Source organism: Mobula birostris, chromosome 6 (assembly GCF_030028105.1).
Source record: "Mobula birostris isolate sMobBir1 chromosome 6, sMobBir1.hap1, whole genome shotgun sequence".
In the NCBI taxonomy this organism is placed as follows: domain Eukaryota; kingdom Metazoa; phylum Chordata; class Chondrichthyes; order Myliobatiformes; family Myliobatidae; genus Mobula; species Mobula birostris.
Genome location: NC_092375.1, coordinates 109,689,337 through 109,712,055, shown reverse-complemented (window position 1 = coordinate 109,712,055; position 22,719 = coordinate 109,689,337). Strand labels below are relative to the sequence as shown.

The window sequence follows — 22,719 nt, the reverse complement described above, 5'->3', positions numbered from 1 at the left end:
TAGATCTTCAACTGACCGAGTTCCTCCTGCAGTTTGTGTGTTGTTTTTAAAAGAATATTATTTAAAGATGCAGCATGGTAACAGGCCGAACAAGCCAGTGCCGCCCTATTACATCCATATGATCAATTAACCCACCCACTAACCCGTACGTCACTGGAATGTGGGAGGAAATCAGAGAACCTCGAGGAAACTCACATGGTCACATACAGACTCCTTACTGACAGCGGTGGGAATTAAACCTGGGTCATTGGCGCAGAACAACTTCACGCTAACTGTTCCTCTACTGTGCTACTCGATACATAATTGTTCAGCTGCAGATCGCTAGGTAACACTACTGACTCAAGAGTTGGAGGTTCACATCTCCTGCCTCAAGACCTTGAGTACAAAGTTGTCCATTCCAGCTGCTTCAGTGGGGGAGAAGTGCTGTCAAACATATGTACCCTCAGGCAGTCTGGAAAGATTCCATGACGTTGTGTATACAAGGGAGTGAAATGATGTAAAAATCAGGCAGGAGAATAATTGAGAAATGGGACCAACCAGCACCAGATTGGAGAAGACTCCGAGAACTGGAGCCTAGGTCTGCGAGTCTGCTGGGGAAGTTGGGGCCCAGTGTCTGTAAATCCACGAGCCTGCTGGAGGCTGAAGAGGACAGCCTGTCCTGGGGTTGGAGGACTGTGTATGTGTGTGGGTGAGTGGGAGGGAGGGAGGGAGGAACGGGGCTTGTTTCACTGTTGTTGCTTTGTCGCTTTGTACGTTCTGTTTTGTTATGTTGTGTGTTGTTCTGCCGATCCTTATGGGAATGCTACGTCAGTGTGACGGAATGTGTGGTGACACTTGCAGGCTGCCCCCAGCACATCCTTGGATGTGTTGGTGATTAACGCTAATGGTATATTTCACTGTACATCTCAATGTACATACGATAAACAAATCTGAATCTGATCTGAAACCAGAATTGGCTTTTATGGTCAATTTCTGCTCTAACATCCCGTTTCTCACTGCACTCAGTTCTGATCGCCTCACTATAGGAAGGATATGGAAGCTTTAGAGAGGGTGCAGAGGAGATTTACCAGGATGCTGCCTGGATTAGAGAGAATGCCTTATGAGGGCAGGTCAAGCAAACTAGGACTTTTCTCTTTTGAGTGGAGGATAAGAGGTGATTTGATGGTGGTATACAAGATGATAAGTCATCAGTTTGAGTGAATAACCAGAGACTTCCTCCCCCCAGGGTGGAATTGACTAATATAAAAGGGCATAATCTAAGATAGCACACACAAAATGCCGGAGGAACTCAGCAGGTCAGGCAGCATCTATGGTAACGAATAAACTGTTGACGTTTCAGCCCGAGACCCTTCTTCTGAACTGGAAAGGTGATTGGAGGAAAGTATAGGGGGAATATCAGGGGTAGAAGAGTGCTGGGTACATGGAACATGCTGCCAGGGCTAATGGCACAGGCAGATACATATAAGAGACTCTTGGATAGGCACATGGATGATGAAAGAAAAATGAAGTGCTATGTGGGAAGGAAGGGTTTGATCTTGGAATAGGTTAAAAGGTTGACACAACATTGTGGCTCAAAGGGCCTGCTCAGTATTATGTTCTATGCTCTTTTAGAACTACAGGATATCTCAAAGTCCCATCAAAAACCGCCTGTAAACACAGTAAGTGTTCCTTGCCAACAGCCAACAATACAATAGCACACCTACCTTCCCTCCAGTCGACTCAAAAGCTCAAAGAATTCCTGGGTATTAACGTACAGGTTCCAATCCTGAAAAGCCATGAAACAAAAAGTTGTTGAGTATAATCTGTGACACAGTACACATCGAACCAGCAGGCCTTGTTTCAAACCATGCCCTCCTGGAAGAAAGGTGCAAGTGAATGGATCTCGTGTAAATCTTGCAGATGCTGGAAATCTACAATAACACACATACACAATGCTGGAGGAAATAAACAGGTCTAAAGTTCTCTTCTACTTCTAAAAATTAAAATCGCAGTGTCTCTTTGAGATATCCATATAAACATCCAGATTTGCTTCTTACTCAATGCTAGGCAACTCAAAGCCCTCTACTTGGAATGGGAATGCTCCATTACTGTAAAGTATAGCATGAACATTACTTCCATTACAACCACAAAACAGGAGATAACAGAAAGTTACATGGGTTGCTTTATGTACATACAATCAGTCTATGTATATAACAATTATTTGTACATTGTGTTTTATAGGATTGTTTTATCTTTTGTATTTTTATTCTACTCTTTATACTTAACTGTTTTTTTTGTGCTGCATTGGATCTGGACTAATAATCATTTTGTTCTTTACACTTGTGTATAGAAGGATGACAATAAACAATATTGCATCTTAATTCTTGACAAGAGGATATATTTGAAAAGGCTGATACATTTCATGTGAATCTCAATGGGTTGAGCAGCATCTGCGGGAGGAAAGAAACTTGACATTTCAGGGCGAACCCCAGCATCAGGAGTGAGAATGGAGAGGCGAGATAACCAGTATAAAGAGAAGGGGAGTGGCAAGACAGGAGGCAGCAGTGAATGGTGCACTGAGGAGGGGTGTTAGATGATGGGCAGGTTACACCAGGTAAGGGAGGGGAGGGGAGCAGAGGTGGAGTTGGGAGGCAGTAAGAGACAGGGACACAAAATTGAGAGGCAGATGATGCAAAGTAGGGGGACAGGAATGTGAAGATGGGATACTGGAAGGTGATAAGTGGGAACACAAAGGGCTAGAGGTGGACTCTAATAAGTAAAGGAGGTGAGAATGAGAACTATTAGAGGAAAGATGAATGGCAGATAGAACCAGAACCAATGGTAACCAAAGATAATGGCAAGGAAGTTGGAGAGAGCTCAGGCAGTATTCTTTAATATTGAGTTGTTGAGATTTGGAGTGTTCTATGCAAGAACATGGTGGGATCAGTTTCAAGAAAATCACTCAATCTTAAATTATTAGTGCAAGAGAGAAGCTTTACAGGATATCAGTAGAACAATAGGGTAACCTATCAGCAACACACACAAGATGCTGGAGGAATTCAGCAGACCAGGCAGCAACTATGGAAAAAAGTACAGTCGACATTTTGGGCCAAAACCTTCTGTGTGTTGCTCGGTTTTCCAGTATCTGCAGATTTTCTTGTTTGTGGGTAATCTATCAGTATTTGCATGTGTATGATGAGCCAAACTGTCTTCTTTTAAATCATAGCAATTCACAAGTCCATCCAAGTACAGGTGAATGTTATGCAGAGGGTGCACTGATCTTATTTTCCCATTGCCACTGAGATGACTTTTAGAACAAATGCCAAAAGTCTATCTGTTGATGGACCCATGGTCAGGATACACGCATGGGATAACCAGGACTGACAACATTAAAGTCCCATCTGAGCGGTGCCATCACTTAGGTAGACTGCACATGACTGATATTGTCTGATTGCTATAGGCAGTTGTGAAGGCCAAGTTATTTGGGTATATTTAAAGTAGAATTTGATAGGTTTTTGATCTGTAAGAATATTGAATGTTACAGGAGAAGGTGGGAGAATGAGATTGAAATAAATCAATTGATGGAATGGTGGAATAGATCAGATGGGCTGAATGGCCCAATTCCGATCCCTCTGTCTTCTGGTCTTATGGACTGGATATTTAGTCAGCTCTCTTGATAAATGTGCACAGAGGGTCAGTTGAATAATTTAATGACATTAGGCACTAATTTTAAATGTAAATCCAACAATTGCAGGAGGTTTGGATTACACCGAATACTTTAGCAGTCTTTGCTTCTTTAAGTGATTCTACAAGACCATAAGATATAGGAGCAGAATTAGGCCATTTGGCCCATTGAGTCTGCTCTGCCATTTCTCAGCCCCAATCTCCTGCCTTCTCCTCATATCCCTTCAAGCTCTGATTAATCAAGAATCTATCAACCTAGGAGCAGAATTAGGCCATTTGGCCCATTGAGTCTGCTCTGCCATTTCTCAGCCCCAATCTCCTGCCTTCTCCTCATATCCCTTCAAGCTCTGATTAATCAAGAATCTATCAACCTCTGCCCTCAATAAAGACTTGGCCTGTGGCAAGGAATTCCACAGATTCACCGCTCTCTGGCTAAAGCAATTCCTCCTCATCTCCGTTCCAAAAGGACGCCTCTCTATTTTGAAGCTGTGTCCTCTGGTCTTAGACTCTCCCATCATAAGGAGCATCCTCTCCACATTCATTCTATCAAGGCCATTTGCCATTCGATAGGTTTCAATGAGGTCACCCCTCATTTTTCTGAATTCTAGTGATTACAGGCCCATAGCCATCAAATGCTTTTCATATGACAAGCCAGTCAATTTTCATAAACCTCCTTTGAACCCTCTCTAGTTTCATCACAACATTTAAGATAAGGGGCCCAAAATTGCTCACCAATGCTTTATAAACACTACATTCTTGCTTTTATACTCTAGTCCTCTTGAAATGAATGGTAACATCGCATTTGATTTCTTCACCACAGACTCAACCTGCAAATTAACCTTTAGGGAATACTGCACATGGGCTCCCAAGTCCCATTGTACCTCAGTTTGTTTTTGCATTTTCTCTCCATTTAGAAAATGGTCAACCATTATATTTCTACCAAAGTGCATAACTATACACTTCCCAACACTGTACTCCATCTGCCATTTCTTTGTCCATTCTCCTAATCAAAGTCCTTCTGTAGCCTCTCTACTTACTCAAAACTAGCTGCTCCTTCACCTATTTTCATATCGTCTGCAAACTTTGCAACAAAGCCATCAATTCCATCATCCAAATCATTGACATATAATGCAAAAAGAATCTTTCCCAACACAGACCCCTGTGGAACACCACTAGTCACTGCCAGTCAACCAGGAAAGGCTCCTTTTATTCCCACTCTTTGCTTCCTGCCAATCAGCCACTACTTTCTCCATGCTGGAATCTTTCCTAGGCTTGTAGCTTGTTAAGTAGCCTCAGGTGTGGTACCTTGTCAAAGGCTTTCTGGAAGTCCAAATACACATCAAATGATTCTCCTTTGTCTATCCTGCTTGTTATTTCTTCAAAGAATTCCAACAGATATGTCAGGCAAGATTTTCCATTAAGGAAACTATGCTGACGATGACCTATTTTATCTTGTTCCTCCAAGTACTCTGAGACCTCACCCTTAATAATCAGCTTCAACATCTTCCCAACCAGTGAGGTCAGACTAACTTGCCTATAGTTTCCTTTCTTTCGCCTCTCTTCCTTCTTGAAGAGTGGAGTGATATTTACAATGTTCCAGCCTTCCAGAACTATTCTAGAATCTATTGGTTCTTGAAAAACCATTACTAATACCTCCACAATCTCTTCAGCCACCTTTTTCACAACCCTGGTGTACACTGTCATGTCCACATGACTTATCTACCTTCAGATCTTTCAGTTTCCCAAGAACCTTCTCTCTGGTAATAGTAACTTCACTTCATAACCCCTGACACCTGGAACTTCCACCATACTGTTAGTGTCTTCCACAATAAATTCTGCACATTTTCAAGTGGGCAGACGTGAGAACTTACAATAGCTTGCAGAAAGTTCATTTCCAGAGTGTTGACCACTTGAACGTCCAACTTGCCGGCAGCTCCCCACTCATCGTTAAACACTTCCTCCTCCTCTCCCTCATCGTACAGGTACTTGCTGGCCACCATCTGCAACAAAGATGAAACAGCAAGTAGAATGTGTTCACGAGACTATTACAGTGCCACACTAGTTCACTTTCTGACCACTGCCTGCAAGGAGTTTGTATTTTCTCCCCGTGACCCTGTGGGTTTCTTCCAGGTGCTCCCGTTTCCTCCCACATTCCAAAGACATACAACTTGGGAGGTTAATTGGTAACATAGGTGTAATTGTGCAGCATATTCTGGTTCTGTGCTGTAGCTGGCCTTTTGAACAACCAACAGACCCAACCACTCATGTCCACACTGCACCAGAATATGTGGATCCTGGATTGACCTCTGCAGCCTCCCAAAGACAAGCCCTAGGAGATCATACTCAACTCAAGGGATTGCACTACTACAGCTATCTCTAAATAAAAACAGACAGACACAGCAATAACATTGCGAACTAAAAGAAATATTAAGCAAAAGAACCTAAGACCTTTTAAAGTAATACATTTTAAAGATTTATAACCATCTCTGATCAGCCTACAAGCATTTGCTAACAGTGAAGGGGTAATTGTGCAATTCTATAGTGCCATATCTTTAGTTTGGGGGCATCTGAATGCTCTTCATCTACTACTAATTACCATAAACTGCAATATCAGTATTGAAAATTTAGTCTGGGGTAAATGAGAGGAAACTTTTTGCACTAGCAGTATGCTGTTGGTTGTCCATCATATTCAACAATGACAAGAGACCTGTGTGGGAGAGTTTTTAAAGTGGAAAATCCATTGCATTGGGGCAGTTCCATTCTCTCAACCTCAGAAGATTGGATCCAGTGGTACAAGCAATCTTCTCAAACTGGGATCTTCCTTGGTTGCAGTGGATGATCATGACTTCCTTTGTGCCTTGTCAACTGCCAATATATTGTATTTGGTAATGCAAGTTTAAGATGAATGAGCGCAAGGAGATTAAGTTAGCTTTCTCCCTAAAACATGGCAGGTTAATATAATCTAAAAAAAAGGATGGAAAGGGTGGAGGCTGCAAATCCAATAGTAATTTGAGATCAAAGGCCATGATCAATGAGTGCTGGTGTCAAAACCCATAGGCTGTCGAATCTGAGTCTGGAGGTTGAACCCAAGGATTGGCATATTCAGGGAAGACCCAAGTCATCAAGACTAAAGGTTGGAAGCACGATATCTGTTAGTTTGGGGCCTATGACAAGGACTGGAGCTTGGAAACCTGAAGAAGGCCATCCCATGGTTGGAGGCCTGACTGTATTTTGCTGCTGTTGTATATAGATCGCCTGCTGTTCTACTGAACGCTGTGTTGGTGCCAGAATGTGTGGTGACACTTGCAGGCTGCTCCCAGCACATCCTTAAGTTGTGTTGGTTGTTAATGCAAACAACACATTTCACTGTATGTTTTGATATGCATATGATAAATAAATCTAATTTAATTTTCAGATAGAATAACAAATAAACTCACTAAGTCTTTTTAGATGGCACTTTCCAAACACATGATATTTACCAGCTAAAAGGACAAGGGAGCATAAGCTGTTCTTCAAACCACGCACAATCCTGATTTGGAAACAGGATTTGTTCCTTCGTTGTCACTGGATCAAAATCCTGGAACTTTCTCGCTAACAGCACTGTAGGTATACTCACACCTCAACAACTGCAGTAGCTCAACAAGGCAGCTCACTTGGCATCTTCTCAAGGGCAAATGGGGATGGGCAATTAAAGGAAAGATACAATGAACTGCTGGGGAACTCATCAGGTTAGGCAGCATCTGGAGAGGGAATAAGACAGTTCAGACCCTTGATTTGGACTGATGAGAAGGGTTTCGATCCTAAACATCAACTATCCATTTTCCATGAGCCATCAAGAAGCCTGCTGGTTCAAAACCAGCTTCCTTCCTACAGCCGTATAGGGCTTGGAGCCACCTGAAATCTTTTAACACTACTTCAGGCTGCCTCACTTTCTCTCTTTAGCTTGCACTGATACTGTTATGTTAACTTTGTTGTATACGTTTTGTTAATTTAAATGTCAATTAATTGATTTGTCTGTCATGTCTGTAAAGTATTGTGCTGCTGCAAAGAGATATTTTTGTGGTATTCATATCTGTCTATGTATGCTATTGACAATGAACTTGAACTTCATTAGCCACAAGTTTGTTGGAATGTCCAGAGAATGTGGAAGGCATTGAAGAAAATCACACACTTTCTTCCTTTATATCTGAAAGAACTAAGGCAGGGCTGGTAGAAAGGCTGTTTACTCACCATGGATATTAGAAAGAGGTCAGATGAAGAGATCTGCTGCAGGTACTCAGGGTTTCGATGTCGAAGCCGCTCAATGTAGACAAGAGCAAGCATCATCGCACAAGGTGAGATACAGGCCTCTCTATGGAAAAAAGCGGACACCACCAGCTTACAGAATCACTTCTGAGAATGTAGAAGATAAAATATGGAACAGCACAGCACAGGCCCTTCATTCAGTCTACAATGCTGTGCCAATCTTCAACTTACTCTAAGATCAATCTAACCCTTCCCTCCCACATAGCTTTCCAATTTATTTCATTTTTATTTATGCATGGTAACAGGTCCTTCAGGCCCAACGAGTTGAATTACACCCATCAAAACATTCAGTGAAATACCTCGTTTTGCGTTAAGTCAAATCAGCAAGGATTGTGCTGGGCACCCCGCAAGTGTCACCACACTTTCGACACCAACACAGCATGTCCACAACTCACCAACGCTAGCTATACATCTTTGAAATGTGAGAGGAAACTGGAGCCCCCATGCAAGTTACAGGGAGAATGTACAAACTCCTTACAGACTGTGGCTGCAATTACCCACTAATTATCAAGTGTCCGTTCCCCACTTTACAAAGTACAACTTTTATCAAACAATGTACAAATTATACACCTTGAGAATTTTTCGTACAGACAGCAAGAAACCCGAAGAATCCAATTTAAAGAAAAAGACCAAAATCACTGCGCAGAGAAAGAGAGAAAAACACAATCATGCAACCAATAGAAGCAGGCGACAGCATTCTGACCAAATTGAGTCCTCAGATCTGCTCTCCCTGGAGCAGCCGGAGTCGGCCCAAGCCTCGGTCTCAGTAGCACAGCAGTTGAAGCAGTTCACTGCTGAGAGATGAATGAACATCGCGGGAGAGTGAGTTAAATCATCCCGACCCTAGTCCCTGGTCCCAACACTCAGGCTTTCAAGTCTATCTGGACTGGAGTTTAAATTGTCCAAGCACCTGGTGGTGCCTCACCCTGGGACCCAGATACCGGCATAGCAATACGGTCCGGCCGCCCAGCCCGAAGACGTTCTCAATCTCATCAAATCAGATCAGCACTTGGAATGATCCAACCTCGCAGCTGGGGTTGGATGGGCATCAAAACTCATCGGCATCAACTCATGTATTGTCACATCATTACATCTGAATGAACAGATTTTCCATGATACCCTAGTATGAGACAATAATAAACCAATTCCAATCTCTAACCATTGTCACTTTGCATTACATATCTTCATCATGCAAAAGGAGCTTGACAAATATCTAAAAATACATTCACTGCTAAAACAACTGATGACTTTTTCCACACCCTCCTCTCCAAATCGATCTCATGTTTGTCCTCTTGCCTAAACAACGATTATAAGACCAGAAGACCAGACTTAGGCCATTCAGCCCATAGTCTGTTCTGCCACTCCATGATTATCCCTCTCAAACCCGTTCTTCTGCCTTTTCCCCATAACTTATGACACACGGATTAATCAAGAACATATCAACCTCTGCTTTAAATATACTCAATAACTTATCCTCCACAGCCACCTGAGGCAATGAATTCCACAGATTTATCACCCCCTGGCTCTAGACTCATCCACTATAGACAACATCCTTCCTACGTTCACTCTATCTAGACCTTTCAATATCCAATAGGGTTCAGTGAGGATGCCCTCCCCCCATTCTTCTAAACTCCAATGAGTACAGGCCCAGAGCCATCGATCACTCCTCATACATTAACAAATTCATTCCCAGAATAATTCTCGTGAACCTCCTCTGAAACATCTCCATTGCTAGCATATTTTACCTTAGCTAAGGGGCCCAAAACTGCTCTTAGTACTCTGTGAGTTCTGACGAATGCCTTATAAAGCTTCAGGATTACATCCTTGGTCTTAAAATTCTAGTCCTCTCAGAATGAATGCTGGCATTGCATTTGCTTTCCTTACCGCCGATTCAACCTGCAAGTTAACTTTTAGAGAGTCCTGCACAAGGGCTCCCAAGTTCCTTTGGAACTCTGATTTTTGAATATTCTTTGTTTAGAAGATAGTCTATGCCTTTATTCCTTTTAACAGAATGGATGACCATACATTTCCCTACACTACATTTCATCTGCCACTTCTTTTCCCATTCTCCCAAATCAAGTCCTTTTACAAAATCCCTGCTTACTGAACACTACTTGCCCCTCCACCCATCTTCGTGTCCTCCACAAATCTGGCCAGAAAGCCACTGATTCAGTCATCCAAACATAACGTGAAAAGAAGCAATCCTGTGGAACACCACTAGTCATCGGCAGACAACCAGAAAAGGTTCTCGTTATTCCCTGCTAGTATCTTTCCTGAAATACCATGTAAATACCAAGTAAACAACATCCACTGACTCTCCTTTGTTTATCTTGCCTGCTATTTCCTCAAAGAATTCCAACAGATTTGTCAATGATTTGTTATCATTGAGGACCTTGCTGTCAGCAGCCTACACCAATGCTGGGAGTAACAAGTTTAGTTTTATTTTGCATGAGAAATTGAAGTGAACCAGATACATCCAATTTTGGTCACTAAGATAAGAAAGAAGTCACAGTGCAGAGCAATTCTGAAGATGATTCCAGGTCTAAAAATTTGTTGGAAGTAGCATCACAGGTAGACAGGACAGTGAAAAAGGCATTTAGCATGCTGGCCTTCATCCACTGGGGCACTGAGAAAGAATTGAGACATCATATTGCGGCTGTCATTTGGTGAGGCCACACTTGGGAGTGCTATGTGCAGTCTTTGTCACTCTGTTGTAGGAAGTACGTGGTTAAACTGGAAAATGGGCCAATAGGCTGGTCCTGGACTTATTTCCTGGCATAATTTACATATTACTATTTAATTATTTATGGTTTTATTACTATTTATTTGTGGTGCAACTGTAATGAAAACCAATTTCCCTCGGGATCAATAAAGTATGACTATGACTATGACTAGATACTTACGAGGATATTGCCAAGATGAAAGGGTCTTAGTTATAGGGAGAGGTCAACTAGGCTTCGAACATAGAAGAATGGGGGGGGGTGAGCTTATAGAAATGTTTAAAATTATGAAAGGTAGATACAAGGTGGATGCTAACAAACTTGTCCCTGGGATGAGGGAGTCAAAAACTAAGAGGCATAGATTTAGGGTGAGAGGGGAAGGTTTAAAAGGTAACAGGGGCAATGCAGAGAGTGGCAAGGATATAGAATGAGCTGGCAGAGGAAGTGGTTGAGTTTGGTACAATAATTTCATTTGAGAAGCACTTGGATAGGTACATGGAGGGTTGGCGCTTCGAGGGATATAGAGTGATCACAGGAAAATGGGACTAGCTGGGCGGGCACCGTGGTCGGCATGGACTGGTTAAGCCAAAAGGCCTGAATCTGTGCAGTGCTGCTCTACGAGTCTATGGGAAGAACTGAACAAACCAATTTTGATCAGAAATAGGCCAACTGATCTTATAAAGCACAGTACAGTACGCCAAGGGCAGCACGGCAGTGTAGCTGTTTGTGCAATGCTTCACAGTGCCAGTGATCGGGGATCAATTCCTGCTGCTGTCTGTAAGGAGATTGGATGTTCTCCCTGTGACTGTGTGCGTTTCCTCCACATTCCAGATACGTACAGGTTAGGGTTAGTGAGTTGTGGGCATGCTATGTTGGTGCCAGAAGCAGGTGACACCTGTGGGCTGCCTCCAGCACATCCTCGGACCACGTTTATCATTGACACAAATAGTGCATTTCACTAAATGTCTCAATGCTTCAATGTACATTTAAAAAATAAAGCTAAGCTTTAAAAGATCTTTAAATACTGTAAATAAAAGAAAATTAAAGGGTCACTGGGTCATAAGTTCAAAAGAGCTTAAAGATAACATTGGTCATAATCTCTTCATACAACGTTTGATTCTAGGGACAGTGGAAGAAAAAGTGTTGTGATCATCAAAACCCACTGGACCCACAACAATAGTCCTTTATTACCTTCTGGGTCAATGAGCTGGAGCCAGCCAGCCAGCCTCTCTACACTGAATGAAATGTCAATCTTTATAAGAAAACACTGCTGATCAACATTCAGTACAGAAAGTGGACTGCAGTTTTGAGAACAAATTGTGGTAACATTGTAACACCTATTATTAGAATCAAAATCAGGTTTAATATCACTGCCATATGTCATGAAATTCATTGTTTTACATCAGCAGTACAGTGCAATACATAATCATAAAAATTATAAACTCCCAAGAAAATAATGAAAAAAATTAGAGTAAATAAGCAGTGCAAAATGAGAGAAAAAGAAAACAAAAGGTGAGGAAATGTCCATTCACTGGTAGAATCCACTGTCCATTCACAAGAAAACAAAAGGTGAGGCAATGTCCATTCACTGGTAGAGTCCACTGTCCATTCACAAGAAAACAAAAGGTGAGGCAATGTCCATTCACTGGTAGAGTCCACTGTCCATTCACGGGTAGAATCCACTGTCCATTCACAAGAAAACAAAAGGTGAGGCAGTGTCCATTCACCGGTAGATTCCACTGTCCATTCACAAGAAAACAAAAGGTGAGGCAACGTCCATTCACTGGTAGAGTCCACTGTCCATTCACAAGAAAACGAAAGGTGAGGCAATATCCATTCACTGGTAGAGTTCACTGTCCATTCGCAAGGGAAGAAGCTGCTCCTGAAAAGCTGAGGGTCTTCAGGCTCCTGTACCACTTCCTTAATGATGGCATTGAGAAGAGGGCATGTCCTGGTTATAGGGGTCCTTAATGATGGATGCTCCTTTTTGAGGCCTCCCTTTTAAAGGTGTCCTCGATGCTCGGCAGCCTAGTGCACACGATGGAGCTGGCTGACTTTGCAACTTTCTCCCATCCTGCGCAGTGACCCCTCCTTATCAAACAGTGATGAGACCCATTAGAATGCTCTCCATGCTATGATTGCTGGAGTATTTGATGACACATGAAGGTTCACAAATTCTTAATGAAATATAGCCGCTGTTGTGCCTTCTTTGTAATAACATCAATGTGATAGATCTTCAGAGATGTTGACATGGAGGAACTTAAAACTGCTCACCATCATAAATAATTAATCCAACTGCGATTGAAAGCATTTATAATATTTGATGTTGAATTATAGCATGCGTTAGAAAATGGTTTATTGCCTCTTCCCTAAACATACACAAGGCCCTCGGTTGGTTGGGGTTGACCGTGAATATTGTAAGCTAGTATGCAAGCCAGGGCAGTATATGGAGGGAAAGCTGTTGCAAGTCCGCACTCCTCCACGCAACTGATGAACCCAAAGGAACAGCAGAGACCGATGAAGTTGTATCGCAGAAGTTGCCAGTCAATGTTGAACTCCACACCGGACTGCCTTGGAGACTCCAGCTCCAGAAATTTTTTTCCCCTTCGGGATTTCTTCCCACAGTCTTCCCCATGAGCGAGTATAACCACAAGGCAGCAGAGGTTTGAGATCAGAGTTTTCCTACTCCTAAATGAGCTGCCAACCACTGATGAGCCCCATCGGCTACAAGCAAATGGTTTTAAGGCGCCAGTAACCTGTGTTTGCTTCTTCTCCTGTCAGTAGAAATGGTTCCATTGGGTTCAGTAGCTAAGCCACACGTGAGGACCAGGTGTTAGACTTGGTTTTCAAAGGCCATTTGGAGCATTTAATAGGTAATGGGAGCTTATTCCCAGTACCTTATGCTGCCCTTTATCAGTCAGGGCATTGAGTATGGGAGTTGGGAAGTTATACTCTCATTATGTTGGCAGTGCTGAGGCCACACAGGAGTATAGCATATAGATACAGTCACACTTTTATAGGAATGACATAAACTGGAAAGAGTGCAAAAAAGATTTATCAGGATGTTGGCTGGACTAGGGGCCTGAGTTACAAGGATAGGTTGTGATTAAATCACTGTAATTTAAAAAATTAAAGGGCGACCTGATAGAGGTGTACAAGATTACATGGGGCATAGGAAGTGTGAAAGCACTTAATCTTTTTTTCCATGGAAGAGTTGCTAAAAACAAGAGGGCATACGTTTAAGATCAGAGACGAGAAATTTAAAAGGGACATCAGGTGCTACTTCTTCACACAAAGGTTGATGGGTATTTGGAATAAACTGGCAGAAACAGTGGTTGAGGCAGACACATTAACATGTAAAAACCATCTAGATAATTTTAGAGTTCAAAGTTCAAGTTTCAAAGTAAATTGATTATCAAAGTATGTACATGTTATATTTGAGATGAAAACGAAATACAACAGAATTTTACGAAAAACTATAAATAAAAAGATGGACAAACACGAATGTGCAAAAGACGAATTGTGCAACCAAAAATAATAGAGAATGTGAGTTGTAAAGATTATAAAGATTGAAAGTGAGTCTGTAGGTTGTGGAATCAGTTCAGAGTTAGGGTGAGTGAAGTTATTCACACTGGTTTAGGAGCCTAATGTTTTCAGGATAATAACTGTTCCTGAACCTGGTGGTGTGGAACCCAAGGTTCCCATATCTTTTGCTCAAGAATAGCTTGAAGAGAACAAGATCTGGATGGCAAATGCTGCTTTCTTATGGCAGCAATCCATGTAAATGTACTCAGTTGTGAAAAGGGCTTCACCTGTGATGGACTGGGCAGTATTCACCACTTTTGGTAGCCTTTCAGAGGACTATGTGCCAAACAGAAAAACCTGTGACATGCAATCCTCGCTGGGGCCAAAATGGGAGGCTTGGAAGTGGAGCCAGAATAAATACCATAAGCTCTCAATTAATATTTCAGGTTACCTCGCCACATGAGCTGCATATTTCTTCCGGAGTTTTCTGATTGGACTTGGCGCTGATTTCTGAAGGAGCTCGACTGCAATATCTGAAAAGACAGGAGTTTGGAATTAGACCACTGCTTGGAGTGCTTTAAGAACCCTTCACAGAATTACACACAAGAATACCACGGAATTCGTGGCCACAAGAGATTCTACAGATACTGTACTGGAAATCAGAGTAACACACACACAATGCTGAAGGAACTCAACAGCTCAGGCAGATGTTGGAGGAGAATAACAGTTGACGTTTCATTTCCCTGCTACAATTCCAGCTTCTTTCCCCTTCCATTCCAGTCCTGATGAAGGGTCTTGGCCAAAAATGTCGACTGTTTCATCCTCTCCATAGGTACTACTGGACCTGCTGAGTTCCTCCAGCATTTTGTGTATTACATGAAATAGTTGGCACAATGTTATATCAGCAATTCTGCTACAGCAACAATGAAATGCAACAGCTACGGAGTATGCTCATAAAACTATACCAAAATAATGGTCAGATAACCAGTTATACTAATGGTGATTGCAGAAACAATGATGGACAAAAATTACAAACTCCTCTTCAATATACCCTGACAGATCCATTACCCAGATGGCAGATAGCTGCATTTAACATTTTATTTGGCATAATTTCATTATCACTTTTATCTTGCTCCCTACTTCTAGGAAAATAAGTCTGAACGTATAATTTGATGGGTTTGTCTGTCTGTACCCATGCATTTAAATCAAGGTCCCTACGACCATCCACTTTATAAAAAGTTTCTCCCATCAGTGAATGTTCTTCCCTGTACTAGGTTTAATCTGCGTCACTTACAGAGTGATACAACACTACAACACAGAAACTTCAGCCTATCTAGTCTGTACCACACTATAACTTTGCCTAGTCCATCAGCCCACACCTGGACCATAGCCTTCCACACCCCTTCCCATCTATGTACCTATCCAAACTTCTCTTATATGTTGCAATCAACCCACATCCCGTACTTCTGCTGGCATCTCTTTCTATACTCCCACCACTGAATGAAGTTATTCCCCCTCATGTTCCCCTTAAATATTTTATCTTTCACCTTTACCTTCTAGTTCTAATACCACCCAACTTCAATGGGAAAAACCCGCGTGCACTTATCTTATCTTTGTCTGGTCCCCGTCATCCATGATTCCCCAAGACTTACACAGCTGAGGAAATCAGAGTGCTTCATTTCTCTAGGGACAGGAATTGAACCCTGACCTTATAGCTGGTGCTGTACGGTGTTGCGTTAATTGCTAAGCTCCTATGACACCCAACATCTATCTTCCTTCACAGCATCTACCTTGTCAAGCCCCTTAGAGAATCTTGCAGTCCAGGAGAGAGCTTAGCACACCTTTCTTGAAGTCACCAAGGCAAGTATATGTCTCTTTAAAAAGTAGCACGCAGCGTTACATGTGTGGTTTCATGAAACCCTGCACAGTTGTTGCAAGATGCCCCGAATTTTATACTTCATCACTCTTGTAGTAAAGCAAAATTCAATTTGACTTCAATGTCAAAATTAATCACCGTGTCTGCAAGCTAACTGACTTGATAGAGGTGTACAAGATGATGAGGCATTGATCGAGTAGAGAGCTAGAGACTTTTTCCCAGGGTGGACATGGATAATATGATGGGACATAATTTTAAAGTGATTTGGAGGAAAGTAGAGGGGGGTATCAGAGGCAAGATTTTTGCTCAGAGAGTGGTGGGTGCATGGTACACGCTGCCAGGGCTGGTGGTACAGGCAGATACATTAAGGACATTTAAGAAACTCTTAGATAGGCACATGGAGGGCTACATAAGAGGGAAGGGTTAGATTGATCCTAGATAAAAGGTTGGTACAACATTGTGGGCTGAAGGGCCTGTACTGTACAGAAATGCTCCATGTTCTAATTGCATATGCCAGATTTGACAATCTTCAGATCCATCTGCAAAGCAGATTTCTATAGTCCCTCCATATTTACAGAGAAGTAGAATGGATAAATTAAGCCTGTAAATAGTTAAGGGACATGAGCAGTTAAATAATTCTGCACCTCCAGGAAAGAGAGCGATGGAGTAGAAGACCGCCCAATACAATACAAAGTATAAAGAACTTGCATTCATATATCATGTTTGTGTCCTTAGGACATCCAAAAGGTTTCACAATAAATAGATTACATTTGAAGAACAATCATGGCAAACTTGATACTCACTGTCTCAAAAGAAAAAATGAATGAAAGGTTTAATTTTTTCTGGTGGTTTTGGCCGAGGGATGCTGTTGTTAAGGACATACTGTCCTTTGAACAGTACGTATTTCTAAAGCTGTGTAAACACATGCCCCATATAATACCTTCAGTTTCTGGCTATGGCCTCCTTCCCTCTTAGCCACGTTCTCAACTTGTCCACATCACAAAACAACAGCATAAAGGCTCTGGTATCTGCTTCCTGCAGGACCAGATGAATTGGGATCATGCCTCATCATCTGGAGGGTGCATTACTGACTGCTAACATGGGATTGACAGGTATTGACATGACACAGTGGCAACCATACACCATTCTTCAACATTTGCCGAGTCAAATGCATAGAACTTTACAGCACAGTACAGGCACTTCATTTTTTTCTTTTATACTACTCTAAGATGAATCTATCCTTACTCACCATTTTTAACCATCAATTTTTCTAATATCTAGGTGCCTACCCAAGAATTTCTTCAATGCCCCCAATGCAGCTGCCTCTACCAGCCTCCTCCCTTCAAGACATTCCACGCAGCCACCACTCTCTCTATAAACTTGCCTCTAATATCACCCCCATGCTTCCAATCATCTTTAAATTACACCCCCTTGTATTAGCCATTTCCGCCCTGGGAAAACATCTCTGGCTATCCGTTCCATTTATGCCTCTTAAAATCTAGTGCACCTCTATCAAGTCATCACTCATCTTCCTTTGCTCCTGATGCATGCCCTAATTTGTTCAACTAATCTAAATAAGGCATGCCCTCTAGCCCAGGCAGTATCCTGGTAAATCTCCCCTGCACTCTCTCTAAAGCTTCCTATAATGAGGTGACCAGAACGGAACACAATATCCTAAGTGTGGTATGACCAGGTTTTGGGCTGCAAATCACTGTGTCTCCAATAAGTACTAGATTTTGAATTTAAGGTATCACAAAACTCTCCAATATGCTTTTTAAAAGATTTTCAGGCTGGAATTGGTATACCCACACTAAATTATTTATTTTATTTTTATTTATTTGGAGATAAAGCACGAAATAGGGCCTTCTGGGCCTTTGGGTCAGGCTACCCAGCAACCCCTAACAACCCTGACTTAACTCGAACCAATTCATGGGACAATTCTGTTGATGCCCCTCCTCCCCTTCTTACCTCATCCCTAATTACTTTTTTTCTTTCTCTTTCCTTCTCACAATAACTCCTTGCCTGTTCTCCATCTTCCTCTGGTACTCCTCTCCCCCTTTCTTTCTCCCTGGGCTTCCCGTCCCATGATCCTCTCCCTTCTCCAGCCTTGTATCCCTTTTGCGAATCAACTTCCTAGCTCTTAGCTTCATCCCTCCCCCTCCTGTCTTCTCGTATCATTTCGGGTCTCCCTCTCCCCCTCCCACTTTCAAATCTCTTACTATCTCTTTTTTTCCGTTAGTCCTGACGAAGGGTCTCAACTCAAAACATTGACTGTACTTCTTCCTATACACGCTGCCTGGCATACTGTGTTTCACCAACATTTTGTGTGTGTTGCTTGAATTTCTAGCATCTGCCGATTTTCTCGTGTTTGAGCTCTTTTTCCTTTGTTTTTTTAAGTTGTTTTCTTAGCTCCTCTTTTTTGCTTGTTCTTCATTTTTGTAACACAATAAAACTGCTTAGCAGTATGTTCTATGCTGATTCTTGATGTCTGAAGGACCTTTGCATCAGGATCTAACAAGTACCACACTAAAGAAACACGCCCTTTCATCCATCCAGCCCATGCTAACCTGACCTCCTACCAAGTCCCATCTACCTGCACCCAGAGCATATCCCTCCAAACTCCTCTCATCTATGTACCTGTCCTTTCTGATACAACAGTATTACAGTTCAGTAAAGGTAACCGTACATAACTAAAATGCATTATTATAGCTGCCTCTCCCTTCGGCACCTCACTCCATATACTCACCACTCTCTGCATGGATTGAAAATGCAAACAACACAATGCACACTGCTAACCTTTATTTCAACAATTCTGTATTTATAAGATTATTGCTCAATTCAACACTTTATAACTCATTCATCATTTATAAAATTGCTTTATTATGATCCATGGTATTTATGTGTTTGAAGTCATTAATTTATTCAGGAGATATTCAATATTAGTCAAATGGTGCTGTGCACAAGGGATTTCTGACAACTGATCAACAGGCAGTTTTAGAGAGTCAATCAAATTGCTATTCATCAACTGTTATTTAATTGGTCTGAGGAGCAATATATGATAACCAAACTAGATAGGTTTTTGTGACAAGTAGATAGTTTTGTGATCACCATTATTGCCTCTAGTTTCACTCTCCAAATTTCTTCATATTTAAGTATTCTGAACAGAGCAATGGTGTAAATATCCTCCATGTATCACATTTACTTCCCTCACATTTTCGAAGTTATACCACCGAGATATACAAACCAGCAGAGAATTGCAATTCAATGAGTAACTGTTATAGCATAAGTAGTGTTAACTTTTAGATGAGGCATTAAGACCAGGGGTTACCAAACTTCTAACAAATGGATCAATACCATTTAGCAAGGGGTTTGTGGACTGTAGGTTGGGAACCTATTCATTAGATCGATTCAGTCATTCAGGTTGAAGAAAGTTGTCACAGGCTCAATACTTCTCCGAATAAAAAAAAAAGAGATTCTGCAGATGTATACATCTTAAACAACACTCAGAAGATGCTGGAGATACTCAGTAGGTCAGGCAGCATCTATGGAAAGTAGTTTCAAGCTGAGACCCTTCATCAGGACTCATCCCACAGGTCTTGGCCCCAAACATTGGCTCTTTATTCCTCTTCACAGATGCTGCTTGACCTGCAAGTTCCTCCCATATTTTCTGTGTGTTGCTCTGGACTTCCACATCTGCAGAGTCTCTTGTTTTTATTCAGAGAAGTATTGAGCCTGTGAGATCTTTCTTTAATCTAATCAACTGAATTTACAGCATCATCTGAATCTTGTTTTTAAGATTTTCTGGAAATCTTAACCAACACACACACAGAATGCTGGAGGAACCCAGCAGGTCAGGTAGTCTTTATAAAGGGCCTTGGCCTAAAATGTCAACTATTAATTTCCCTCCCAAGACGCTGCTTGACCTGGACAGTTCCTCCTAGATTTTTGTGTGTTGGGTGCCCTGCCTACGTGCATGGCAAAACTAATTACATAAAAGTAACTGAGTCAGTGAAAAGACTGACCAAGAATTCAAAAGCTATCTATAAATGTTACTTTTTCTCCCTGAGAATTTTATTATAATTAAATGGAGAGCTCTGTGAAAAAGAATCCTGTTTAAAAGCAATTATCTAAGCTCTTACACCAAGTGTAACCTCAGCAACACCTTTTCAGTATGAAAAAGACCAACACAATGAAATTCCCTGCCTTCCATGTGATAAATAGTCTCAATTCACGTGAGTACATTAGACCCAATATTGTGCGCTCTTTCCATTAATGGTTATCCATGAGCTCCTTGCCTGAAAAAGTCCTAATGGATAACTACTGGTAAACACTAAATTTGGTGCTTGAAGCCATCAAGAACATCTTCAAAAAGCAATGCTTCAAGAAGGCAGCATCCATCATTAAGGACCCTCCAGGACATTCTCTCTTCTCATTGTTACCATCAGAAAAGAGGTACAGGAACCCGAAGACACACATTTAACATTTTATGAACAACTTCTTCCACTCTGCATCAGATTTCTGAAAGGACAATGAACCTGTGGAATATTACCTCACTATTTTTGCTCTCTTTTTGCACTTCTTAATGTTTTTTAATATTTCTTATTATTTATAGTATATTTTGTCTTCCACTGTACTGCTGCCACAAAACAACAAATTTCATGACATTTGTCAGTGATAATAAAATTGATTCTGATATAACACAGAATACAACTCTGAGGCTGTTGTATCATTAGAGAGTCACTGTTACATGAAAACTGGAGATGTTGGTAATCCTTTTCTTGTTTGTAATCTGTGGACACAAAGAGGCTGGTAATGTTGCTGACTTGTGTAAGTAGCCCTTCACACAACAAAGGGAAAAACTGGAGTCAGATAATTGATGATACAACCACAACCTTCAAATAACTTCCCATGAAACTGGTACTTCGATGTTACCTTTAAAACATCCCAAAGCCACACTCATCTACTACTGTTTCTGGAAATACATTCAATGAAAGAATCGAAGCCTTCTGTGATTAGCAGTACACACACACTTACCAGTGACAGGGCAGGACAGAGCATCCAAGTTGTAGTCTATGTCTCGACCATAGTAGAGTCGCTTTTTCACTCTCTCTGTTATCTTGCTATGGCCAGGAAGGAGCTGCAGAGAGTAGAAATAAAGATTAGAATCAAAACATACAGTGGAATGCCTCATTTGCGTCAACAACCAACACAGTCAAAGGATGTGCTGCGGCAGCCTGCAGATGTCACCACGCTTCTGGTGCCAGTACATCCACAACATACTAACCCTCACCTGTACATCTTTGGGAGGAAACCTGAGCACCTAGAAGAAACCTATGTGGGCAAGGGGAGAAAGTCCAAACTCCTCAAAGACAGTGGTCAGAATTGAACCCCAATCGGTGATTGCTGGCACTGTAAAGCATTGCATTAACCACTACACTTTATGCAGCTCAATATATCCAAGTACGAGGACACAGCATCTTTGTGATCTTCTCAGTAAAAAGAGTGCAATAATACAAAAATGAGCTTTCTTGTAAATCTTAGGATGCTAAAGCTACATTTTGTCTATCATAGGGACTAGAGTTGTGCCTTCAACCAAAATTGTTTAAAGTACCTTTAGAACACAAAACATACAGCACAGAACACCCCATCGTGTGTCTCTCAGATAGGCACATGGATATAAGAAAACTGGAGGGGAATATGGAAGGGAAGGATGAGATTGATTTTCGAGCAGATTAAAAGGTCACTGGCATAACATTATGGGCTGAAGAGCCTATACATGCTGTGCTGTTCAAGATTCTATGTTGTACCGGGGACATTGAAGATTGAAGGACAGAAACAACCTGCTAGAGGAACTGTTCTATGACAAAACTTTATCTGATGTTCTGCTAAATATCAGCACTTGTCAATGCATTCTACTTCCAAATAATCCATTGGGTCGGATGTCCTTAAACCTCTGCTTATAGCAGCCAAGCCACAATCAATCAGCATGATTCCATGTGATATGCAGCACATCACAGTTTATCTGCTATGATGCCTTCTGATGTGTTTCTTTCTATCTACTGTGAATGTCTACAGGAAAATGAATCCCAGTAGTAAATGATGACATATATGTACTTCGATAATAAATTTATATAGCAACTTTCATACGTTAAGATTCAGGCTCAAAGTGCTTTACATAGGTTGTAAAGGTAAATCAATATAGTCATAAAAATATGAGACAAAATTAAAAATCATAAGTAAAGACAAACATATAGAATAAAATGTAATCAAATATACTACATTATATAAATATAATCAGCATCAACAGGCATTAAGTAGTCCAATAAGTTGTTCAGTGCCTGTTACGCTGCTGGTGTTTAGGGCAGCAATAAGGGTTCTCCATCTCTGGTGGTGTTCAGGGCTTCCTTCTAGTTTCCTCTGGGTCTTCACCACTGTCAGTCATGCAATTCCCGAGTGGAGACTCAGGAATACCATCGCACTCAGATGTAGCATTCTTCATTGCTGTTTTCGTAACAATTTTGTTTTACCAGTCAGGGTGGTTAGCTCCGAGCTGAATCCCCAAACCTGGAAGACCAGTGGGCACTCTTAATCTGGCCTCTACTCTTTGACCTGTTTGGCATGGGTGACCCT

At 41.5% G+C, this 22,719-nt stretch overlaps 1 protein-coding gene across 1 annotated transcript in view; it reads right to left on the bottom strand.

Moving 5' to 3' along the window:
- cnppd1 (cyclin Pas1/PHO80 domain containing 1) overlaps positions 1-22,719 on the bottom strand; it is a 56,964-nt gene that overhangs the window by 10,937 nt on the left and 23,308 nt on the right. Inside the window, exons 2-6 of the mRNA XM_072260961.1 lie at positions 21,124-21,226; positions 14,665-14,746; positions 7,894-8,014; positions 5,535-5,663; positions 1,704-1,765 (exon numbers count right to left, since the gene is read on the bottom strand). Coding sequence (XP_072117062.1) covers positions 1,704-1,765; positions 5,535-5,663; positions 7,894-8,014; positions 14,665-14,746; positions 21,124-21,226 — 497 coding nt within the window. The remainder of the gene's footprint in view (positions 1-1,703; positions 1,766-5,534; positions 5,664-7,893; positions 8,015-14,664; positions 14,747-21,123; positions 21,227-22,719) is intronic.